The following is a 19,237-nucleotide window of genomic DNA, read 5'->3' as shown; positions in this document are numbered from 1 at the left end:
TGAAGACTAGTTCTTCTTTTGTTTTGGTGGGCCATGAACCTGGCTAGACTATAACTGGATTCTGCCACTCCAGAGGTGGGCAGAGATCAAACTCGGCCCATTTTACATCTTTGGCTGAGCTGTTTCCAGTATGCCCCGCACACACATGATTCAGGGATCAGCAAGAGACTCAGGTAGAGTCTGAGCACTCACATTACTGTGGCCACGCCTCTGGCTGTCTCCAGGGCAGAGTCACACACACAAAGAGATAACCACACCGTGCTGGCATCTTTCCCCAAATATCAATTCCCCTCCAAGATCTGACTTTTGTTCACTCCACAGGACCCTTGGGGAGTGGGGTTTTCACATTTTGTGCAGAACTTTGCAGTTGTTGTCTGTGGACAGGACTTTTTATTTTATTTTAAGTATATTTTATTGATTATGTTGTTACAGTAGTCCCAATTTTTTTCCCTTTGCTCCCCTCCACCCAGTACCCCCCTTCCTCAAGCAACCCCACCACCCCTCCTTAGTTCATGTCTATGGGTCATGCATGTAAGTTCTTTGGCTTCACCCTTTCCTATATTAGTAACTTCCCCCTGTCTATTTTGTACCAACCAATTATGCTTCTTAATCCTTGCACCACTTCCCCATTTCTCCCCCCTGCCCCCACCCAGCTGATAACCCTCCAAATGATCCCCATACCTATGATTCTGTTCCTGTTCTGGCTTACTTAGCTGGATTTTGTTTTTATTTTTTAGGTTCAGTTGTTGATAGTTGTGAATTTGTTGTCATTTTAATGATCGTAATTTTGATCTTCTTTTTCTTAAATAAGTCCCTTTGACATTTCATATAATAATGGCTTGGTGATGATGAACTCCTTCAGCTTTACCTTGTCAGGGAAGCACTTTATCTTCCCTTCCATTCCAAATGATAGCTTTGCTGGATAAAATAATCTTGGTTGTAGGTCCTTGCTTTTCATCACATTGAATACTTCTTGCCAGTCCCTTCTTGCCTGCAAAGTTTCTTTTGAGAAATCAGCTGGTAGTCTTATAGGCACTCCTTTGAAGGTAATGCTCTGTTTTCTCTTGCTGCTTTTAAGATTCTCTATCTTGAACCTTTGGCATTTAATTATGATGTGTCTTGGTGTGGTCGTTTTTGGGTCTAGCTTGTTTGGTACTCTCTGTGCTTCCTGGACTTGTATGTTTATTTCCTTCAACAAATTTGGGAAGTTTTCCTTCATTATTTTTTCACATAAGCTTTCAGTTTCTTGCTCTTCCTCTTCTCCTTCTGGCACCCCTATGTTTCAGATGTTGGCACGTTTAAAGTTGCCCCAGAGGTTCCTAAGCCTCTCCTCATGTTTTTCAATTCTTGGTTGACTGTTTTTTTCTTCCTTATGTTCCAAATCATTGATTTGAACCCCGGTATCCTTCCTTTCACCATTGGTTTTGTGTGGATTTTCCTTCGTTTCATTTAGCATAGCCTTCACTTCTTCCCTTATGCGTTTGCTGTACTTAAGGATATCTGTCAAGTCTGTGAGCCTCTTTATCACCAGTGTTTTGAACTCTATGTCTGTTAGGTTGGCTATCTCCTCATCGCTTAGTTCTCCCACTAGAACCTTGATCCATTCCCTCTTTTGGGTCATACTTCTCTGTGTCCTCATCTTCACAGCCTCCTGTGTATGTTTGCCTCTGTGTCTTAGGTAGAGCTGTCACACCTGTTACGTTGTACAGGGCAGAGCCTTAGGTATTCGTTAGTACAGGCGACCCATTTCACCACATTGTGATGCTGTATGTGGGGGAGGGGTCTGAGAGGGAACAATGCGACTTGCTCAGCACTCGCCCCTTTTTCAGGCACTTCTCCCACTTCCATAAGGAACTGGTGCCTCTAACTGTAGCCCTGGCGGTCATTCCCAGAGTGGGTGAGTCTGCGGGTGTTCTAGGGCTGTGGGGGTCCTCTAAACAAATGCACTCTGCTGAGAGACTGGCAGTTTCTTCCTCCACCCCAACCCCACTGGTTTGCACAGTCAGAAGAAATGAGGCTTTATTTTTCCTGGTGCTGGGACCGTGAGCTGCTCAGTCTGGTCTGATGCTGGGAGCACTCCGAAGGTGTCCCTCCCCATTTTTTAAAACGTGTGACTGAGCTTTCTGTAGGCCTGCCACTGCCGCCGCTGCCGCCACCACCACACTGCATCCTCTCCACCCTGGCTCCACCTCTCCTACCTGTGTGGATGAGTTTTTCTTCTTTATATCTTTGTTTGTTGGATTTCCATGCAGCTCGATTTTCTGGAACTTCTGGTTGTCTCTAGTTTTGAGGTAGTTGTATTCCTTCTTAGTTGTGGAGGGAGATGCAGCCTGTCTGTGTAGGCCTCCATCTTGGTCGATGGACAGGACTTTTTTTTTTTCATTATATTGTTACTTTAATTTTTATATATATATATATATATATTATTTATTTATTTGTTTATTTTTTTAATTATATTTTATTGGTTATGGACAGGACTTTTTTAAGGCACTTACTCCTCTATTAACTTCTGTAAGTTGATTCTTGTACCCTGCAGCCTTGCTGAAGTTCATACAGGCACACATTGAAGATATTGCGAGCTCAGTCCCAGACCATTACAATAAAGCAACGCATAATCTTTTTGCTGGTAAAGGGTCTTGACTTCAATTTGTAAAATGAAGCAGCATCTGTGAAGCAAAATAAAACAAGGCATGCCTGTTTAATTAGCATTTGGTTTAACTGCATATAGCAGAAAACCCAGCCCACAAAAAGGGATCAAGATGGGGCAACTGTACATACTCAGGGCAGCAAACAGGTATGTAACTTCTCTGAATGTATGTATTTCAGAGAAGTTCCACACAGGAAATCCCTGTTCACAAAATAATCAGAAGGGTTGCAGGGAAGTGAAGGAGCTACCAGGGACTTCGGCTTCCAGGTCATGCCACGAAAGCTGTGGTCTAAAGTCAGGAATTGGTGAGCGGGCACTGGAGTCAGGCCACCACAGAGGTGCATGTCGTCCACACCCAATGGCCAGCAGCCACAGCATCAGGGAGGCGGCCTCCTCCTCCCTTCTGGGAGACAGCCAGTGCCAGACAGAGGGGCCCCCACTGGCCCCACCATCACGGAGGGCAGTGCTGTGTGCTCACTGCGGCTCGCTGGGTTGGATTTGTCTCCCCAACCGCTGGACTCTTGCAGTCCCCCACCCAGCCACTTCACCCCTTGGTGATGTCCACACTATATTCCTATGAGCCCAGAACTCACTCGAAAGAAACCACACTGAGCAGCCACCACAGAGAACGGCTTGGTGGGGCGGCCTGTCGAGACCCCACCAGAGCACCACTGGGAGACCACACCCTGGCTGTGCTATGCAGTTTTGGCCATTCAATGAGCCTCCGTTTCTCCATCTGAGAAACAGGAGAGTAAGATTGCAGGAAGCAAGGACTTGGCTTGGACACATACCTGGTACAGGATGGTCAGCCAGGAGCTTCCACCCACGCCCACCAAGGGAAGGGCTGAGGAAGCTCTCCACCCTGCACCCCTCCTCCCTGGGCGGCCCCTCTCCAGGGTCCCCACCCATGCATTCCTGGAGCATGAGCAGAGCTGCTCTCAGCTGCACCAGTAATGCCTCCTTTCTTTCCCTGACAGACCTGAGAGGCTGCTGGCCTCTTGACCACCCACTTACCAATTGAGGAAACCAAGGCAGAGGAGGTTCAGGTTTGGTCCATCACCCTGGAACATCAGAGCCACCATAGGCAGGGGCTGCCCGGGTCCTGGGGAGGGACCTGGGGACACCAGGGTTTTTTCCATGGGGCTCCGGTACCCATCTCAGTGTTCAAGCTCATGGGGGGCTGACCACAGCCTCATCCATTGGGGTTGAGGGGTGGATAGTGGCCCAGTCAGGATCTGAGTGATGTGCGTGGTCATGCCTAGGGGGAGGCGGGGGTGAGGGCCAGGAAACCTCCAGCAGCGCCTTCTGGAACTTTCAGCCAAGCAGCTCTGGGTGGGAGCAGGGATTAGGCTGAGGCTGGTACTGGGACCTAGTCAGGAGGGGCTCCTGACCAGTCCCAAAGAAGAGAGCTGGGGGGAGGTCGGGCAGCCATGGCCTCTGCCTCTGTTGGTGCCCCCTCCCTAGCCCTCATTGCACTTGGGGAGCTGTCCTGAGCCCATAATCTGCTTCCCTGCCCACTCTCTCCAGAGAGACCTGTGGTTGGCAGGGAATGTGGTCTGACTTCATATTCCATCACTTGAGGGCCACACCTTGGGGACCGAGGTTGGGCTGGGGTGGGAGATTCTGCAGGTGGGTGGGACAGGAGGGGCAGGAGACAGCCTCTGCCAGTGTCCTGCAGCCAAGCACCTGCCAGAGGCTGTGAGCTCACGGGTGGGGGAGGAACCGGCCATCCCTCTATCATAGACAGTCACCTTTACCTCACACTCTACTCTGAGGAGTTTATGGTCCACTCAGATGGCTGTGGCAGGGGCAGGGACAAGAGGGCTAGGGCAGGGCCAGCCCTCTCTGGCCAGGCCCCACGTCCAAGGTCCTGGACAGAGCCTGAATCTTTTCTATTCTGGGGCCAGTGCCCGAGCAGGGCTCAGCAGGCAGTAGGTGCTCAGTGAATAACAGCTGACCAGGTTGGCAGATGTTGGTCTTAGAGGACTCAGGGTGAGTGATGCTCGGTCCTATGCTGTCTTGCACCCACTGTGGCCCACTAAACTATCTGGGAATTGTTTCCATGCCACACATAAGTACCCACACCCTGGACTGGCTGAAACACCATGACTCCTGCTTGTGGCACTCTGGCCAGTTTAGAAGCTGCAGCCTTAAAACAGCCGAGGTATCTCTGTGGCCCCAACCTGGCCTTGGGTGGGGAGGGAAGGATGCTGATTCCAGCGCCTGTGGTGGCTTGCAAAGGCTCCCAGGGAGTCTCAGCTGGGATGCTGGTGGCTGCTGGTGACATGGTGCTGGTTGGGGGCTGAGGGGAGAAGCAGGGGGAAGTGCAGCTCTTACCTGGTCCCACTCACTGTCTATTTTCTGGTCTGGGGTCTGGTTTTCTCCCATCTCCTCTGGGGCCTGGTGCAGGGAAGGGAGAGGGAATCTCTGGGGCCTTGCCACTCCCCAGCACATTTCCTGCGGGCTGGCTCTTTCTTTGCACAGCTGAAAGGGGTTGTTGAAGCATGAATGTGCCCCTCCCCCAATTTATGAGCCAGGGGTGGGGTGGGGCTGACACATGTCTGGGCAAATGTTGGGGGCAGGGTTGACTCTGCTCCGTGGGGCCACAGGCAGCCTCCAGCTCTGGGCCTCCCTGGGAGGGGCAAGTGTAGAAGATATCTTGGTCTTCTTCGGGCCCCACCCTACCCTGGGACAACCCTCCCCACCCAGCTCCCCACTGTAGAAAGTGCAAGGGAATCTCCTACCCCGACAGGAATGCCTACCCGCTCACCACCCCAACCAAGGGCCTGGCAAGTGGGAGGCAGCATCGCCCTCTGGCACCCACCCAGGCCTCTGTGTTCAGAAGGACATCAGAAGGGAAACCAGGAAGTAGGCCCCACCCAGCTTTGTCTACCTGTCAGGGCCCTGGGTTTAAACAAAGGCCAGCGCCTGCGGCTGTGGGTGTGGAGAAGCAGATGGCCATGCCCCAGGTTAAGAGGGGGCACTTAGCAGGACCCCCAGCCCTGAACTGCTTAGTCCCCCTGGTGCGAATGGGGAAATTGAGGCCAGCCTGAGCCAGCAGCAGCCCTGCCTCCTTCTGCCTGCCCTGCCCTGTCAGGCTGTCAGGTAACGGGGTTGGGGCCAGCTGTGTGCCCCCACCCCCCAGCTGGAGGCAGGGTTGACTAAGACTCCACATCCCCTGGCAGGAGGGGCCAGTTTCTTGAAGCCGGTAGGCCAGGTGGGGATTTGGTCACTAGGGCAAGGCTGGAGGCAGCACAGATACTGCCGCAGGCTCCTGAGAAGGTTTGACCTGGGGTTCTGAGACCGCTTCACTGGCTGTGGGCAGGGACGTGGGTGGGTGAGTGGTGGGGGCGTGAGAGTGGCTGTCCTCCACAGACCATGGCCTCGCAGTGTGCTCTAGCCCCGCTGCGGTCCTTCAGGATGACCACCGGGGGCAGCTTCCTGCTTCTGCTTACCAGCCTAGGTGAGTAATGGGAGTGGGCTGCTTGTAGCAAAGGGTTGGAATGTGAGAGCGCTGGAGGGCAGCCAAGGAGTCTGTGGGGACCAGGACCTTCCAAAAAGCTCTACCTGCCCCATGCCTCCTCTCCAGTCTGTGAACAGTGTTCCCTGTCCCTGGCAGGTGGCTCAAGTTCTGACAGGTGTCACAAATCTCAGCAGGTGCCTGAGTTCCAGGCAGGTTGTCAGTCATGTTTCTTCCTGCCTTGCCCCACGGGGTTGAAGGCTGAACCAAGGCGGTGATATGATGGGGGCTCAGGCCAAAGTGAGAGTGTGTGTGGGATAAGTGTCTGACTTCCCTGAGCAGTGGGGTTGCAGGAAAAGGATTGTGGGAGGGTTGGGGTCCCTGGTGGGTTGCAGGCCCTGGCCTGGGGTGGGGCATGGCGGGCTGTGACATCATGGGGTATAGGAGCCTAACCCTGTTTTCACACCTGTGGGGTGTGTACAGGGCTAGGGGCCAGGGAGAGGCTGCCTTTGCCTCCTTCCTCTCCATGGTAGGGCCTGCAGGAGGCACACCCAGAAGCCCCTGTCCACTCCTCTGAACTTTGTGTTCCTGCCCTGCAGGGTGGGTGCTACTTTCTAAGGCTCAGACTGCAGACAGAGGATGGGTAAGGACCCTCTGGGGAGATGGGGGAGGGTTTTTTGGTCTTTGGATAGGGGTTCTTGGATGTTGGACCACACATGGCTCACTCACAACCCTGCTCTATCCTCAGGGTGTCATGACTCCATGGCACCAACGCACGTCTCGGGACCTGTCCTGGCAGCAGCCTCAGCGTGCTGTCATCCTCGCGAGGGCCCTGCAGGGCACAGAGAGTGAGCACAGGGTCCTGCCCCAGCAAGTGTCAGATCTGAGGGTGGGGGCTGGCTTGTGGGATCTCACCTGCTGACACTGTGGCTCTTTCTGGCTGTTCAGCTCATTTAATTGTGAAAACCTTGGAGAGTGGACAGAATCTCCCCATTTTGCCAGTGGGTAAACTGAAGCCTGGAGAGGGTCATGCTTTGCTCAGGGTCTTAGCACGGGTGTGGAAGGAAGAGGAGGGTGACCAGAAAAGCCCAGCCCCCTAACCCCCTGCCTGCCCCTGTAGAGAAGGCCTGCCCCCCCGGGAAAGAGGTTCACACGATAGATGAAGACCTTGTCTTCTATGAGGACTGGGAGCTGGAGGCCTGTGTGAGCGGGGCCCTGCTGGCTGAGCAAATGGACCGGGTGAATGCAGTTCCCTTCACCTACCAGCAGCTTGACATTTTAAAGCACAAACTGGACCAGGTAGTTCACGACTGGGGCTTCTGCCTGCTCAAGGTGTCAAAGCCTTCCCCAGCTAACTGAAGTGGCTGTGGCCCTCACTGTCAATTTCCCTGGCAGTTCTACCCACAGGGGTACCCCGAGTCCTTGATCCAGAACCTGAGTTACTTCTTCCTTGAGGTCACCCCCGAGGACATCCATAAATGGAATGTGACATTCCTGGAGACAGTGAAATCTTTGCTTAAAGTCAGCAAAGGGCAAAAAATGGATGCTCAGGTGACCACCTGTTAGAAGGGCAGCACAGGGTGCGGGTTGTGCGGGACTGAGGGGGTACATCTCTCCCTGCCCCAAGGCACCTCACCGGGCTCCTTCCACAGGTAGCTGCCCTGATTGCCCGCTACGTGGCGGGAGGGGGCCAGCTGGACAAGGTCACCCTGGACATGCTGGCGAGCTTTCATCCTACCTACCTCTGCTCCCTCAGTCCTGAGCAGCTGGGCTTTGTGCAACAAGGTGTTGTTTGGTGAGTCTCAGGGGTCTGCCGGTGTGGTGGGTGTGCCATGCTCCAAGCTCGCTTCCCAGCCCCATACTGCCTCTCTAGGGAGGTCAGGCCCCAGGACCTGGATGCGTGCCACCCACTGCAGATGGATGTTCTCTATCACAAAGCCCGCGTCGCTTTCCAGAACATGAGCGGGTCCACGTACTATGCGAGAATCAAGCCCTTCCTGGGTGAGCCAGGAGGACATGGGGTAGCGGGTACCTGAGGTCCCCATCAGTGCTGCCGGCTTCTCACCCCCTGGCCTTCCCTGTAGCGTTGTGACCAGGGATCAGGGTGCCCTCCATCTTTCCAAGTGTGTGTAGGTTCAGGTCCTGTGAGTTCTGACCCTTGCTCAGGCACTTGACCACCTCCAGGGCAAACCAGGGGCCAGGAATTCCTCAGGAAAAGGGAATCTCGGTATAGGAAGTAGGCTTCTCATAGCTTGTGTTCAGAGGGTAAGAGTGGGGGAGTGTTGTGAGGTCTCATGCTTAGGGCTCCTCTCCCTGGGCACAGGTGGGGCCTCAACGGAGGACTTGCGGGCTCTCATTCCGCAGAACGTAAGCATGGACATGGCCACATTCAAGAAGCTCAGGAAAGAGGCCTTGCTGGTATGGCCACCAGAGGGGCGGGGCCACTGGATGTTGAACCCATGGGAAGGGAGGGGCCACGGAGAAGGGCTTGTTCATGGATGGTCAGGGCCACTGAGAGGGCGGGGCCTTGGGAGGGGCAGCGACTGAGCTAGGGCAGCTCCAACGTGTGGAGGTGCTGAGGCAGGGTCTGTGGGCCAGGGAAGCACGGGGTGGTTTGGTAAGGGCGGAGTCCAGCAGCCTTCTGGACAGAGGCAGGGAGACCCTGATGGTGCCTGGGGGCTCTGGCAGCCACTGACCATTGCCGAGGTGCAAAAACTTCTGGGTCCAAACCTGGAGGGCCTGAAGGCAGAGGAGGGAAACAGCCCCGTGCGGGACTGGATCTTCCAACAACGGCAGAACGACCTGGACAGCCTGGGCCTGGGGCTCCACGGTGGCATCCCCAACGGCTACCTGGTCCTAGACCTTAATTTCCGAGGTGGGCTGGGGTGGCTGGCTGGGTGGGGCTGGGACAGAGTGAGGTGGAGGGTCTGAGTTACCCCCTCTCTGTGCAGAGGCCCTCTCGGGGGAATCCCACCTCCTTGGACCTGGATCTGCATTCATTGTGATCCCTACTCTGCTCCTGGCTTTGATCTTAAACTGAGCAGGGTGCTCTGGATGCTGAACTGGGCCCTGCTGTGGAGAATCCCGCCTGGCTGATTCCTGCCCCACTGTAGGAGACTTGAGCTCAATAAAAGATAACATGTTCCCCCTCCCCAGAGGAGACTTGTGGTGTTCTGGGGACAGGATGGGAGGCCCTTATGGCTATGGTGTTCTGAAGGGCAGGGTGGGGACTGGCAGCTCTGGTGTTCTGGGCCCTAATTGGCTGTGGTGTTCTGAGGGTTGGGGACCTGAGGGCTGTAACTGTGGACATGACTCCCTGACTTGCAGCCTCTCCAGTTTGGTTTTGGAAAGGGAGGCAGGGCAGGGACTCCAAGCAGGGGTTGAGAGAGGGTTGGGGCCTTCCTGATACTGTTCAGTTACCCTTGTCTCTCCTGAGGCAAGGTCAACAAACCCAGGGTGGCCTTGGTGACTTCCCAGGAGATGGCAGAGGAGAGTCCTGTTCCTGGCTAAGAAGGTCTTTGTGCCCTTCCTCGAGCCCAGAGCAAAGGGACTCGCACAGGAAGACCACCTTGTCCTTTATTAAAATCAATGAAGTGCCACGGAGCCCCATTTCTTTGTCCTGAAGGAGACTAGAGGGCCTGAGCAGTGTCTCCTTCAGCTGGCCCAGGTGACCCGGTAGTCACAGCTCTGCCCAGGCCTTCAGACCAGCTCTGGGTTCTGAGGGGCATGGCCAGGTTCCCTGGGCCTGGGGCTTGCACCTTGGCCTGGGCTGGCATGCAGCTCCACCTACCAGTCCCAATTTTCCTGTATGTGGTGCCAGCACATTGCTATCTTCGCAGGCCATTGTGCAGGTGCCCTGCGAGCAGTCCAAACCGGGCCCCAGGGTGTCCCAATACAGCATCCACAGCAAGCTAGAGGGCAGGGCCACCACAAGTGACAGATACCTCAGGTGGGCTGGTGGGCTGCCTGTAGGTGGAACACAGAGGAAATACCCATCAGTCCTGGCTGGAAGCCATACCCAGGATTGCCTCGGCAGCTCCTGAGCAGCCCCCTTTCTGGGCTCCAGGCTCACACGAGCCCTGTGGCTGGGAAAGGCCATGTGTTGCCACTCTTCTGGGCCCCAACACAGATCTCAAAGCTTCCCCCTTCCTGGCGTTTGCCCCCTACTTTATGCAGCCAGCGGGGTTTGTGGGAGGCAGTTGTGTCCTTCAATACTCAATGGACAATGCAGGGTGAAGCATGTCACCCAAATGTCATCCGAGAGGCAAATGGAAAAAGTTGGCTAACAGAGTATGATATTGGGCACAAGTAGCAGTTTGGGGTCCATAGAGGCCCTGGGGAGACAAGGCCAAGCAGAGTCAAGGGAAGGTCTGCCAAGGGGGAGGCCTGGGTATGATGAGGCTGTACCTGCGGTGGGGGCGTCATTCCCAGACCCGCCTGGTGTGGCGACTAGATGGGATGCCCAGGGGGTGGTTTTGGGATTCCCAGTGGTTGAAGGGACTGGCCCGGTGGGGCTGGCAGGGCTGGCAGGGTCTGTGTCCAGGCCCAGCTTGTCCAGAGCCAACCTGTTCAGGCTGTGGAGCCAGGAGCTGATGGTTGGGTGGCTGCGTGCTTTCTGCAGGTCCCCTACGTTCGGGCCCAGCAGCATCGTCACATCGTCGACACTTAGGCTCTTTGAGGGAAGTGAGGGGACATGTGGGGAGGGACAGAGAGTCATGATGAGGCCCAGCTTTGGGGCCAAGAGAAGACTTGGCAGGGCATTGCTTACCCAAGGAGTGAGCACAGGGGTGAGATCTGGCAGAATCAGCCTGGAGAAGCAACCTGGGGCCCACTTTCAGATGCCCGTGGACCTATGGCCTAGGGCTCCCCTGGCTCGGCCAGCCTGCCCTGCTCCCCCCAGGCGCAGCCCCCAGAACCCACCTGCAGCACGAGGGGGTTCAGGTCGGTAAAGGTGTGGATGTCCATGGAGACATTGGCCTGGGCCAGGTGTTGCAGATCCTCCAACGGTGCACCACCTGAGGGGTGGAAGCGGTGAGAGGGGGAAGGGTTTGGGTCCCTAGAGGAAAGGGGTCTGCACAAAGGCCGGGGTCTCACCAAGGTAGGGGCGCATGAAGTGGTAGTAGGCAGCCATGGTCCTGGCGCTGCCGATGGCCTCTCGGGCCTTGGAGTAGAGCACGTCCTTCTGGCTCTGAGGGCAGGAGGAGATATCCAGGGCCCCGGCCAGCCTGCAGAGGGGGTGAGGCTGATGGGCAGGCTGGGACCCCCTGGTCCTCAGGTTGGCTGCGCCTGGCCCTCTCTCCCTAAACCACAGCGGTCCTGTTGTCCTCTGTACTGGGCTCATAGTGTCTCCCCAAAATTTATGTCCACCCAAAATCTCAGAATGTGACCTGATTCAGAAATAGGGTCTTTCCTATTTATATACGTCATCACAGTAAGATGAGGTCCTACTGAATTAGGGTGGGCCTTAAAATCTAATTCCTGGTGTCATAGAAGAAAGGAATTTAGACACAGGCGCAGGCTTGGGGGGAGACGGTCATGTGATGATGATGGAGGCAGAGATGGGGTGATGAGGCCAGAAGCCAAGAAAGGCCAAGGACTGCTGGCAGCACCAGAAATTGGTAGAGAGAAGGAGAAACCTCTGCTACAGTTTCAGGCGAACCTGGCCCTGCTGACCCTTTAGTCCCAGACTTCTGGCCTCCAGATTCTGAGAGAATACAGCTCTGTTCCTTTAAAACTCAGTCTGAGGTACTTTGTTTTGGCAGCTGTAGGAAATGAACACACCTGTGGTAGTCTTGCCCAGACCATTCCTGAGCCTCAGTCTCCCCTCTAATTCTCCTTGCTGAGCAGTGGAGCTGACCCCGAGGTGCAGTGAACATGTCACTGGTTGGGCTCACCGGAACTCCGAGGGCCGGATAGCCTGGATCTGCTGGGGGCTCATCCAACAGAGGCGGGAGCCCCCAATAGCCACAAGCAGGGCACTGGTGATGTTGCCTTTGTGGTCCAGGAATTTCTGCAGGATGATCTGGGGGCAGGACCAGTGGGGCTGGAGTTTTTGGGACCAGGGTCAGTGGGCTCTCCTACATCCCTTCCTCGCCGCCCTGCCCCATCTCTACTGCCCTCACCTCTGTCTGGTTCTCCAAGGCCACGTCCGAGGCCAGCAGGGCCATGACCGTGTCCCTAGATGTGATGTTCCACTGGTTGATCTCCGTGTGAGAGTAGAGGTAGATCAGTGAAGTGATGAGCTGAAGCTGCTCTTCTGGGACGCTGCTCGGGTAGATCTGAGGTGGGCAAGAAGGTTAGGCCCCACCCCTAGTGCCCACCGCCCACTGCCCACCTGCCTCCACCCAGTCCTTGGCTCACCTGAGCCAGCTTGGCCTTAATGACACGCTGGCACTCGGCAGGTAGTGGGTGCTGCAGCAGGGGGTCCAGGTTGGCCTTGAGCACTTGGCTGCCCAGACAGGACTCAAGCTGTGAGCAGTTGTAGCGCACCAGGAAGAGATCATCCTGTAGTGTGGCTGCTGTGATGTTGCCTTGAACGCAGGGTCTCGCTGTGGCTGGGGGTGGGGTGGGGTTGATGACCCAGCTGCTCAGCTATGGCCTGAGCTGGCCACTGCTGCCGACTTTGGGCTCTACCTTGCTCCTAACCATGACCCACCCTTGACTCTTTCCCCAAGCTTGACCTCTAGCCAAGAACTTGGCTCAGAGTAGACAGAATCAAGCCTGATCTTGACCTTGACTCCCAGCCAGGCCCTCGCCCAGAAGTCCAGCCTCACCAACTGTGACTGCCTGTGCTGGACACAGGCCCCTGGGCCAAGCTCAGGAGGTATGGCAGCAGGTGGGGTTGTGGATTGGGTGCTCCTACCCCAGAATCAGGAGTACAGATCAGTGTCCCCAGGCCACAGTGGCCACACTGACCTGTGCTCCTCTTGGGCCGTGAGGACATCGACTTTGCCTTGGCTTCAGCCTCAAGGAAGCTGGTGACAAAGCGCCTGGTGTCACTCTGGCTGAGTTGTCCTGCCCGGTACGCGGCCACCATGCTGCCAAAGAAGTCCAGGCCCACAGCCTGGCAGGGGGTGCTGGAGACTCCACACCCTGGGGCCACCTGGTTTCTCTTCCCACCCCACAGATAAAAACCTTGTGACAGCAGTGATTGGGGACACCACTAGAGCATTGGAGTGGCTAATTGGTCAACAACCCTCAGGCCTGAACAGCTGGTGAATGGTTGCCTGGACACTCCTCCCTATGCCTAGGGCTAGTTCTGTTCCCCCTACCCTACCCCAGAACACCATCCTACCTCCTGCACCTGCATCCACAGGCCGGGGCTGATATAGGTGGCCAGCAATCCCAGAGCCTGCAGTCCCTCCAGGGTCCAGGAGATAGGGGGCCTGGTACATGGAAAGAGGGTGTTGTGTCTGGGTCTGGAGCAGCACCCCAGCCTCTGGAGGCTGCCTGCCCTTCCCTGAGTGCATACTTCCCAGGGCCTGACCTGCTGGGACACCTCGCCTACCCAGAACATACTCTACCCACCAGGCTTCAGGACAAGGGGATTAAGAGGCCCAGTGGGCATTGGTAGCAACCCCAAACCTGTGTTCCCCAAAGGCTGTAAGGTCAGAGAAGGGCTGTGAGCCGCTCAGAAGTTGGCGGTTAACAGGGCTCTGGAATTAGGCAAATTCCAGGACCCAAACCCCAGACTGCCTCTTGTCTCATCTCCAGGAGGGGAGGCCTGGGCAGAGGGGATGGGCCCCCACCCACCCAAGCATGGTCCTCCCACTGGCCAGTAGTGTGTTAAGAGCAGCCTGCTGGGCAGGGGTCAGCCGGGGGCAGCGCTGCAGGTTCTGCAGTACATGGGGTTCTGAGGCCATGATGCTGGATGCATCCATGTCGCACACCAGGATCCCAAGGAGCAGCAGGTCTGAGGCACTCAGCTGTGGGTAGGGCCCACCCTGTAGAACAGCAGGTTAGAGAGCCAGGTCCCCTGGCCCTTCCACCCATCCTGCCCAACCCCCTCCTCCCAGGGCCTACCAGGCAGGCCAAGGCTGAGTGCTGCAGGGCGGCCCTCTGGTCAGGCAGGTTGGCTAGCAGCTCAGTGTCCCCCTGGGCGGCACGGTGAGTGAAGGCCCGACAGTCGGCTTCCCTTACCTGCCCCAGGCTGCAGGCAGGTGGGGGACAGTTGGGAGGGTAGGGCCAGCCAGGGGTCCTCTGGGGTGGTGCAGGTGCCCCTGAGGAGCTGGGGTTCCCGGGACCCAGAGGCATGCTTGGTCTGCTGGATGTTGGGTGGGACGGTGGGGGGCACTCACTTGTAGAAGAGCAACAGGTCGGGCGGGTGGAGCAAAAAGTCATTCTGGAGGCCATGCAGGGCGGCCAGGTTGGCCAGGCAGCAGAGCTGGGCAGGGTGTGTGGGCATCACTCCCTTGCCCAGCCCCCTTCTCTCTGTCATGGCACCCTCCCCATACACCCATCCCCACATCCACCCAGTTTCCTCCTCCCACCTGCCTGCTCTGTGTCACCTGGACTTGATGTCTTCCTCTGCCTGCCTCAATCTCCACATCCAAAAGGCCTCAGAATGGGTCCAACCCAGCATGAACATTACTGTCCCCTCCACCACAACCCCTACCCCCCACTAGTGTTCAGGCCCTCTGCTTATCCCACCACCCCATTGCACCATGGAAGCTCATCCCAATGCCACCTGCCCAGACTTCTTGTCCGGCCTGGCCTATTTTGGGATCATTTCAAATTTGTTACTAGTTTTGCCCTGACCAAATGGCTTAGTTGGTTGGAATATTGTCCCGTACACCAAAAGGTTGCAGGCTCGATTCCCAGTCAGGGCACATATCTAGCTTGTGGTTTTGTGCTCTGGTTGGGGCACATATGGGAGGCAACTGATCAATGTTTCTCTCTCACATCAATGTATCTCTCTCTCTCTCCCTGTCTCTCTCTCTCTCCCTTCTGCTCTCTCTCAAATCAACGATGTAAAACATATCATCGGGTGAGAATAAAAAAAAAAAAATTACTATTTTTTTTTCTTCTTTCTTTTTTCTGTTTTTTCTTCTTTTTTGTGGATGTGTATCTTCCTTTTATTACTAGTTTTATACTAACTTTATAATGAGACAGAATGACTTCCTTCTTTTCTTCCTTCCTTCCAACTCAGGGCAGGCTATGCTTAAGTCAGCTGTGAGTCAAGGTGAGCTCAACTGGCCCCTCTCATGGCCCAAGTTGGGGAAAGGCCAGCAGGCTGGAAGATCTACTCAGGGGCCCGAGGACCTCAAGAGGGCACCATGTGCCAGTTGGAGGCAGGAAGGGGCCAGCACAGGCCAGGTGGACAAGCCCTCACCCATCCAAGAACAGGAGGCTGGGGTCTATGGGCAACTGGCTGAGGAGTCCTAGAACTGATCCAAAGAGGAGCATACAGGAAAACTACGCAAGGGGGTAGGCAAGCTCTATCACCTTGGAATCAGCCTAAGGCCTCTTATGTGGCTATGAAATTGGCAGGTTGGCTTAGAGGCAACCATGTGCAGCATCTCCAGTATGGCTCTAGTGCTTTCGATGAGCATACTCTTTCCCGACCTGGCCCTTGGTGACCTGTGTCCTCTGCTGCGGACAGTCCCTTTATACCCATCTCCAGGCCCCTTTTCCCAGGAGCCTGTTCTTGCCCTTGACAATGCAATCCACTCATGCCAACCAGGGCTTCTTACCTGCCAGGCTTTGAGGAGCAACTGCTGCATTGCCATCCTTCTGATCAGGGCTGAAAGCTGTTCTCGGGACAGCTGGCTGGCTGGCTGACACCAGAAGCCTTGCAGGAGGGAGGCATTAGCACTGAGCAGAAGGAAGCAGGTGATGAAGGGTGGAGGTGGGGGCAGGAGGGGCAGTGCAGACTGCAGCATGCGGGATGGAGGTCAGACTCCCAACACCAAAGGAGTGATACAGAGCACGTGTGGCAGGCAGGTCGTAGACACAGGCAAGACTCCTGCTTCCCTCCCTCCCTCCCTCCCTCCCTCCCTCCTCCTCCTGTAAGCACTCAGTTCAGGCTCTGAGCTATGAGCAGGGGTGTCCCCTGCCCAGAGGCTGCATCTTAGCTGCCTCCTAAGGCCAGTCCCAGCAATGGCGGAGGGTTTGGAGATGTGCAGGCATGTGTTGGGCCACCGCAGCCAGTTGCATCTCCTTGTTGAGTCTTCCTCATGGTGAGTCTAGTAAAGTTCATGCATGAGGAGAGGGTCTCTTGGGACTTTAACTTGGGCCCAGCTGGTCCACCTTGGGCCTCCAACCTTGCCTGGTCAGTCAACTGATGGATCAATTGACCCCCAACCCCCCGGGAAAGGAGAGGACAGCTGAGCCTAAGCACGAAACCCCGGGAAAGTGGGCGGGAACGATGCAGAGTCTGTTTGGGGCTTGAGAGGGCAGCAGGTCTCAGGGTAGAAGGAGGAAGTATGAAGACTTAGGATGAGCAGTAATTGTCTGCTGGGCCAAGGGGAGCAGTGTGAACATCAGAGGGCTCAGGAGGGACCCTAGCCCCAGCCAGCTGTGATGACCTAGGCACCGGCTGTCAGCCGTGTGAACATGACTCTGATGCAGGACCCCACATTCTGGGCCATCGCAGGGCCAGGTGGGTGAGGGACCCAGACAGGCAGGCCTAGGTTCCCCAGTTCAGAGCTGGAAGTCAGCGGCCCTGCCACAGCCACACCTGGGCCATCATGTGCAGATCCTGGAGGTAGTCCCTCCTTTTCACCCACCCCCACCCCCAGGCCTGCCAGGGAATCAGCTGTAGGAAATGGTTTGTGGACGCAGAGCCTGCAGGAGGAGCTGGCACTTACTTGGCCCACAGATCAGCCCTGCTGGCTTCCAGCCCTTCCTGGGAGAAGCCCTCGGCCTGGGGACAAGAGCAGTAGACAGTGAGCCACACAAAGAGGATGAGACCCGGGCTCACCAGGGTACCTAGAATAGAATAGGTGTTAAACAGCCACTAGCCCCTTGAGAGGCTGAGTTCTGCCTGAGGGGGAGCACATGTATGAGGGGATCCCCGTGTCTGGGTGGGTCTATCACTGCCCCAAAAGGTAGACCTTGAAAGCTGTATGGCACTGGTCTTCTGTGTGTAACAGCCTAGGCCTGAGTAGTGTGTGTGTGTCTGACCAGGTGAACATGCATGTGACAGTGTGTCTGGCTATATTTGTGTCTGTCTGACACTATATGCATGTGTTCCTAATAGCATGTATATATGATGTGTACATGTCTGTGATAGTGTGCTTGCCCAGCATAGTATACCTATGTATCTGGTGGAACGACAGTGCACATGCGTGTGATGATGTGCACCCATGTGTAGCTGGTGGTGTGTGCCTGTTTGTGCCTGGAAGCATGTGCACACACATGTGATGGCCTGTATGTGTGCCCACCAGCGTCCACAGATGTGTGATTATGTACATGTGTGACATGCAGTGTGTATCCATGTACATGTCCCTTCTATCCTGTGGCTCTGTCCTCACAGTCTGAGCCCTAAGACCCCCAAGTAGAGGGATAGGGGGTCAACCACCCCTCTTCCTGAGCCCCTTCTAGCCATAGCCTCTCTTGTTCCTGCCTTGTCCCTTCCTGGACCCTCAGGCCCAGTGCCCTGCCTGCCTTTCTCCTTCCCTTTCCTGACTCCCAGATGGCCGTAGGGGGGCACTCAGGGGCAGGACCCCTGAATGCAGGCTCAGGAGGACACGGTGGCGGAGTGTGAGCACTCCACCTCTGCCATCGTGTTGCCCCAGGAGCCCCTTCCATGAGGGGAGTCATCACACCTGCTCTGGGGTCCATGGCCATGCAGTGTGCAGAGGTTTTGCTGGCAGGAAGGTGCTGGGGTCACAAGCAGCGGGTTCAGAACAAGCTGGAGAGGAGACAGGAAGTGCTGAGGCCGGCCCCACTGTCTCCCCCAACCAGCCTTGGCCGAGGGGCACAGATGAGGAGGGTGCCATCCAGGGTCATGCAGGATGACTGCCTTGCAGGGCAGGCAACCTGAGCTGGGCTACAGCTGCGTCTCTCCATCTTTGGGGAGGTGCACAGCCCCACAAACGACACATCTTTGGAATAAAAGGGAGCTGTGAGAGGGGGAGCCAGGCCCTTCTTATCACAGGTTGGGGCTCAGGGTACCCACAGGCTGTGGCTTGGGCTGTGGGGTCTCCAATGAACAGATCTCCTGACAGTTACAGGGAAGGGGGCAGCAGTGTCAGTGAGTCCCCACAGGCAGCTGTGGGAGAGATCTGGTGGCTACTCAACCTTCCCTGGAGTGGCCATGGCTTCACCCCCACATCTGGGCAGCCCAGGCAGCTCTCTGTCCCTCTGGGCCTGAGACCTGGCCCCAGACACAACCCATGGTGCAGCCCCCCAGGCATCCCTGGCTGTGATGGAGACCAGAGTTCTAAGGCTTGGGGACACAGGTCCTGGGAGGTGAGGGGCACCAGGGAGCCTGGCCCACATTGCTCACTCCTGGGCACAGCCTTCCAGTCTCACAGCCTGGGGTGCCTGTGGGCCTCTGGTTTCCATTTGACCCAGGAGAAAGACAGGGAGGTTACCACCCCACACTGGAGGCTCAGATGGGGCTCAGGTGCCTGCCCAGGGTTGCAGAAACCAGACTAGAAGCCTGACCCTGTGGGTCTAGCTAGTAAGAGCCCTCATTCTGACCCTGACCCCTTACCTGAGTACAAAGACCTTCTGTGGTAGAGGATGGTGCTCCAGGACCAGGCGGCGGCTGTCGGATGCAGAGTTGTAACCAGGCGCCAGACACTCTAGACACTAGCAGCCCAGCCCACTGAGCATGTCAGTCCCTGCAGCTGAGCCCTGAGGTGCAGGAGTGGTGCAGGGTTGGGGCACCAGGGTCCCCAGTCACCTCCCTTCTCGTGCAGCCACCTACTCCTGCAGTGACTTCTGTCAGGCTGAGGTGTAGGGGTGGGTCTGAGGTTGTGCCAGGTGATGCCACTTGTCGGCCCCTGGGACCCCAGCACAGCAGGCACCTGCTCCCCAGCCCCAGGAGAGTGGGAGGTTGAGTGTATGGCTGGCAGCTACCCAGCATAACCCCTTCCCACTGAGGTGTTGTGCCCAGAGGGTTGTTTGTGCATTCATACATGCGCACCCCTGTCTTCATTGTGTGTGCTGGTGCATGTGCA

The 19,237-nt window shown here is 56.2% G+C and overlaps 2 protein-coding genes across 2 annotated transcripts; one reads left to right on the top strand and one right to left on the bottom strand.

Annotated features, from left to right (window-relative positions):
• Positions 1 to 3,569: 3,569 nt before the first annotated feature.
• Positions 3,570 to 9,262, top strand: LOC150009523 (mesothelin-like). Its single transcript, XM_090279375.1, is given in 11 exon segments — positions 3,570 to 3,632; positions 3,634 to 3,693; positions 6,688 to 6,750; positions 6,856 to 6,955; positions 7,228 to 7,406; positions 7,503 to 7,658; positions 7,760 to 7,902; positions 7,981 to 8,108; positions 8,431 to 8,525; positions 8,796 to 8,982; positions 9,059 to 9,262. Coding segments are annotated over 11 exon segments (1,263 nt in total). The 3' UTR covers positions 9,148 to 9,262.
• A 407-nt stretch (positions 9,263 to 9,669) lies between these two features.
• LOC150009522 (mesothelin-like protein) lies at positions 9,670 to 17,891 on the bottom strand. The gene is made up of 15 exons (XM_090277344.1): positions 17,876 to 17,891; positions 16,916 to 17,036; positions 15,800 to 15,920; positions 14,405 to 14,490; positions 14,130 to 14,256; positions 13,860 to 14,050; positions 13,402 to 13,492; positions 13,019 to 13,170; positions 12,468 to 12,651; positions 12,230 to 12,385; positions 12,002 to 12,129; positions 11,202 to 11,332; positions 11,028 to 11,122; positions 10,515 to 10,779; positions 9,670 to 10,073 (listed from the first exon to the last, which is right to left on the bottom strand). Exons 1-15 carry the CDS (start codon positions 17,889 to 17,891, stop codon positions 9,787 to 9,789), a joined length of 2,151 nt encoding a protein of 716 aa, XP_090133470.1. The 3' UTR covers positions 9,670 to 9,786.
• Between the last annotated feature and the right edge of the window lie 1,346 nt (positions 17,892 to 19,237).

The sequence above is a fragment of the Furipterus horrens genome, unplaced genomic scaffold, assembly GCF_987537825.1.
Source record: "Furipterus horrens unplaced genomic scaffold, mFurHor1.1.pri manual_scaffold_5, whole genome shotgun sequence".
Lineage (NCBI taxonomy): Eukaryota > Metazoa > Chordata > Mammalia > Chiroptera > Furipteridae > Furipterus > Furipterus horrens.
The sequence above is the reverse complement of the archived record's forward strand: the minus strand, read 5'-3'. Positions and strand labels throughout refer to the sequence as shown.

Coding starts and splice junctions, on each gene's coding strand:
- LOC150009522 (XM_090277344.1), bottom strand. Junction 14,051..14,129: donor ACTCAGCCTTGGCCTGCCTG/GTAGGCCCTGGG, acceptor GCTGTTCTACAG/GGTGGGCCCTACCCACAGCT. Junction 11,333..12,001: donor ATCCGGCCCTCGGAGTTCCG/GTGAGCCCAACC, acceptor CCCCCTCTGCAG/GCTGGCCGGGGCCCTGGATA.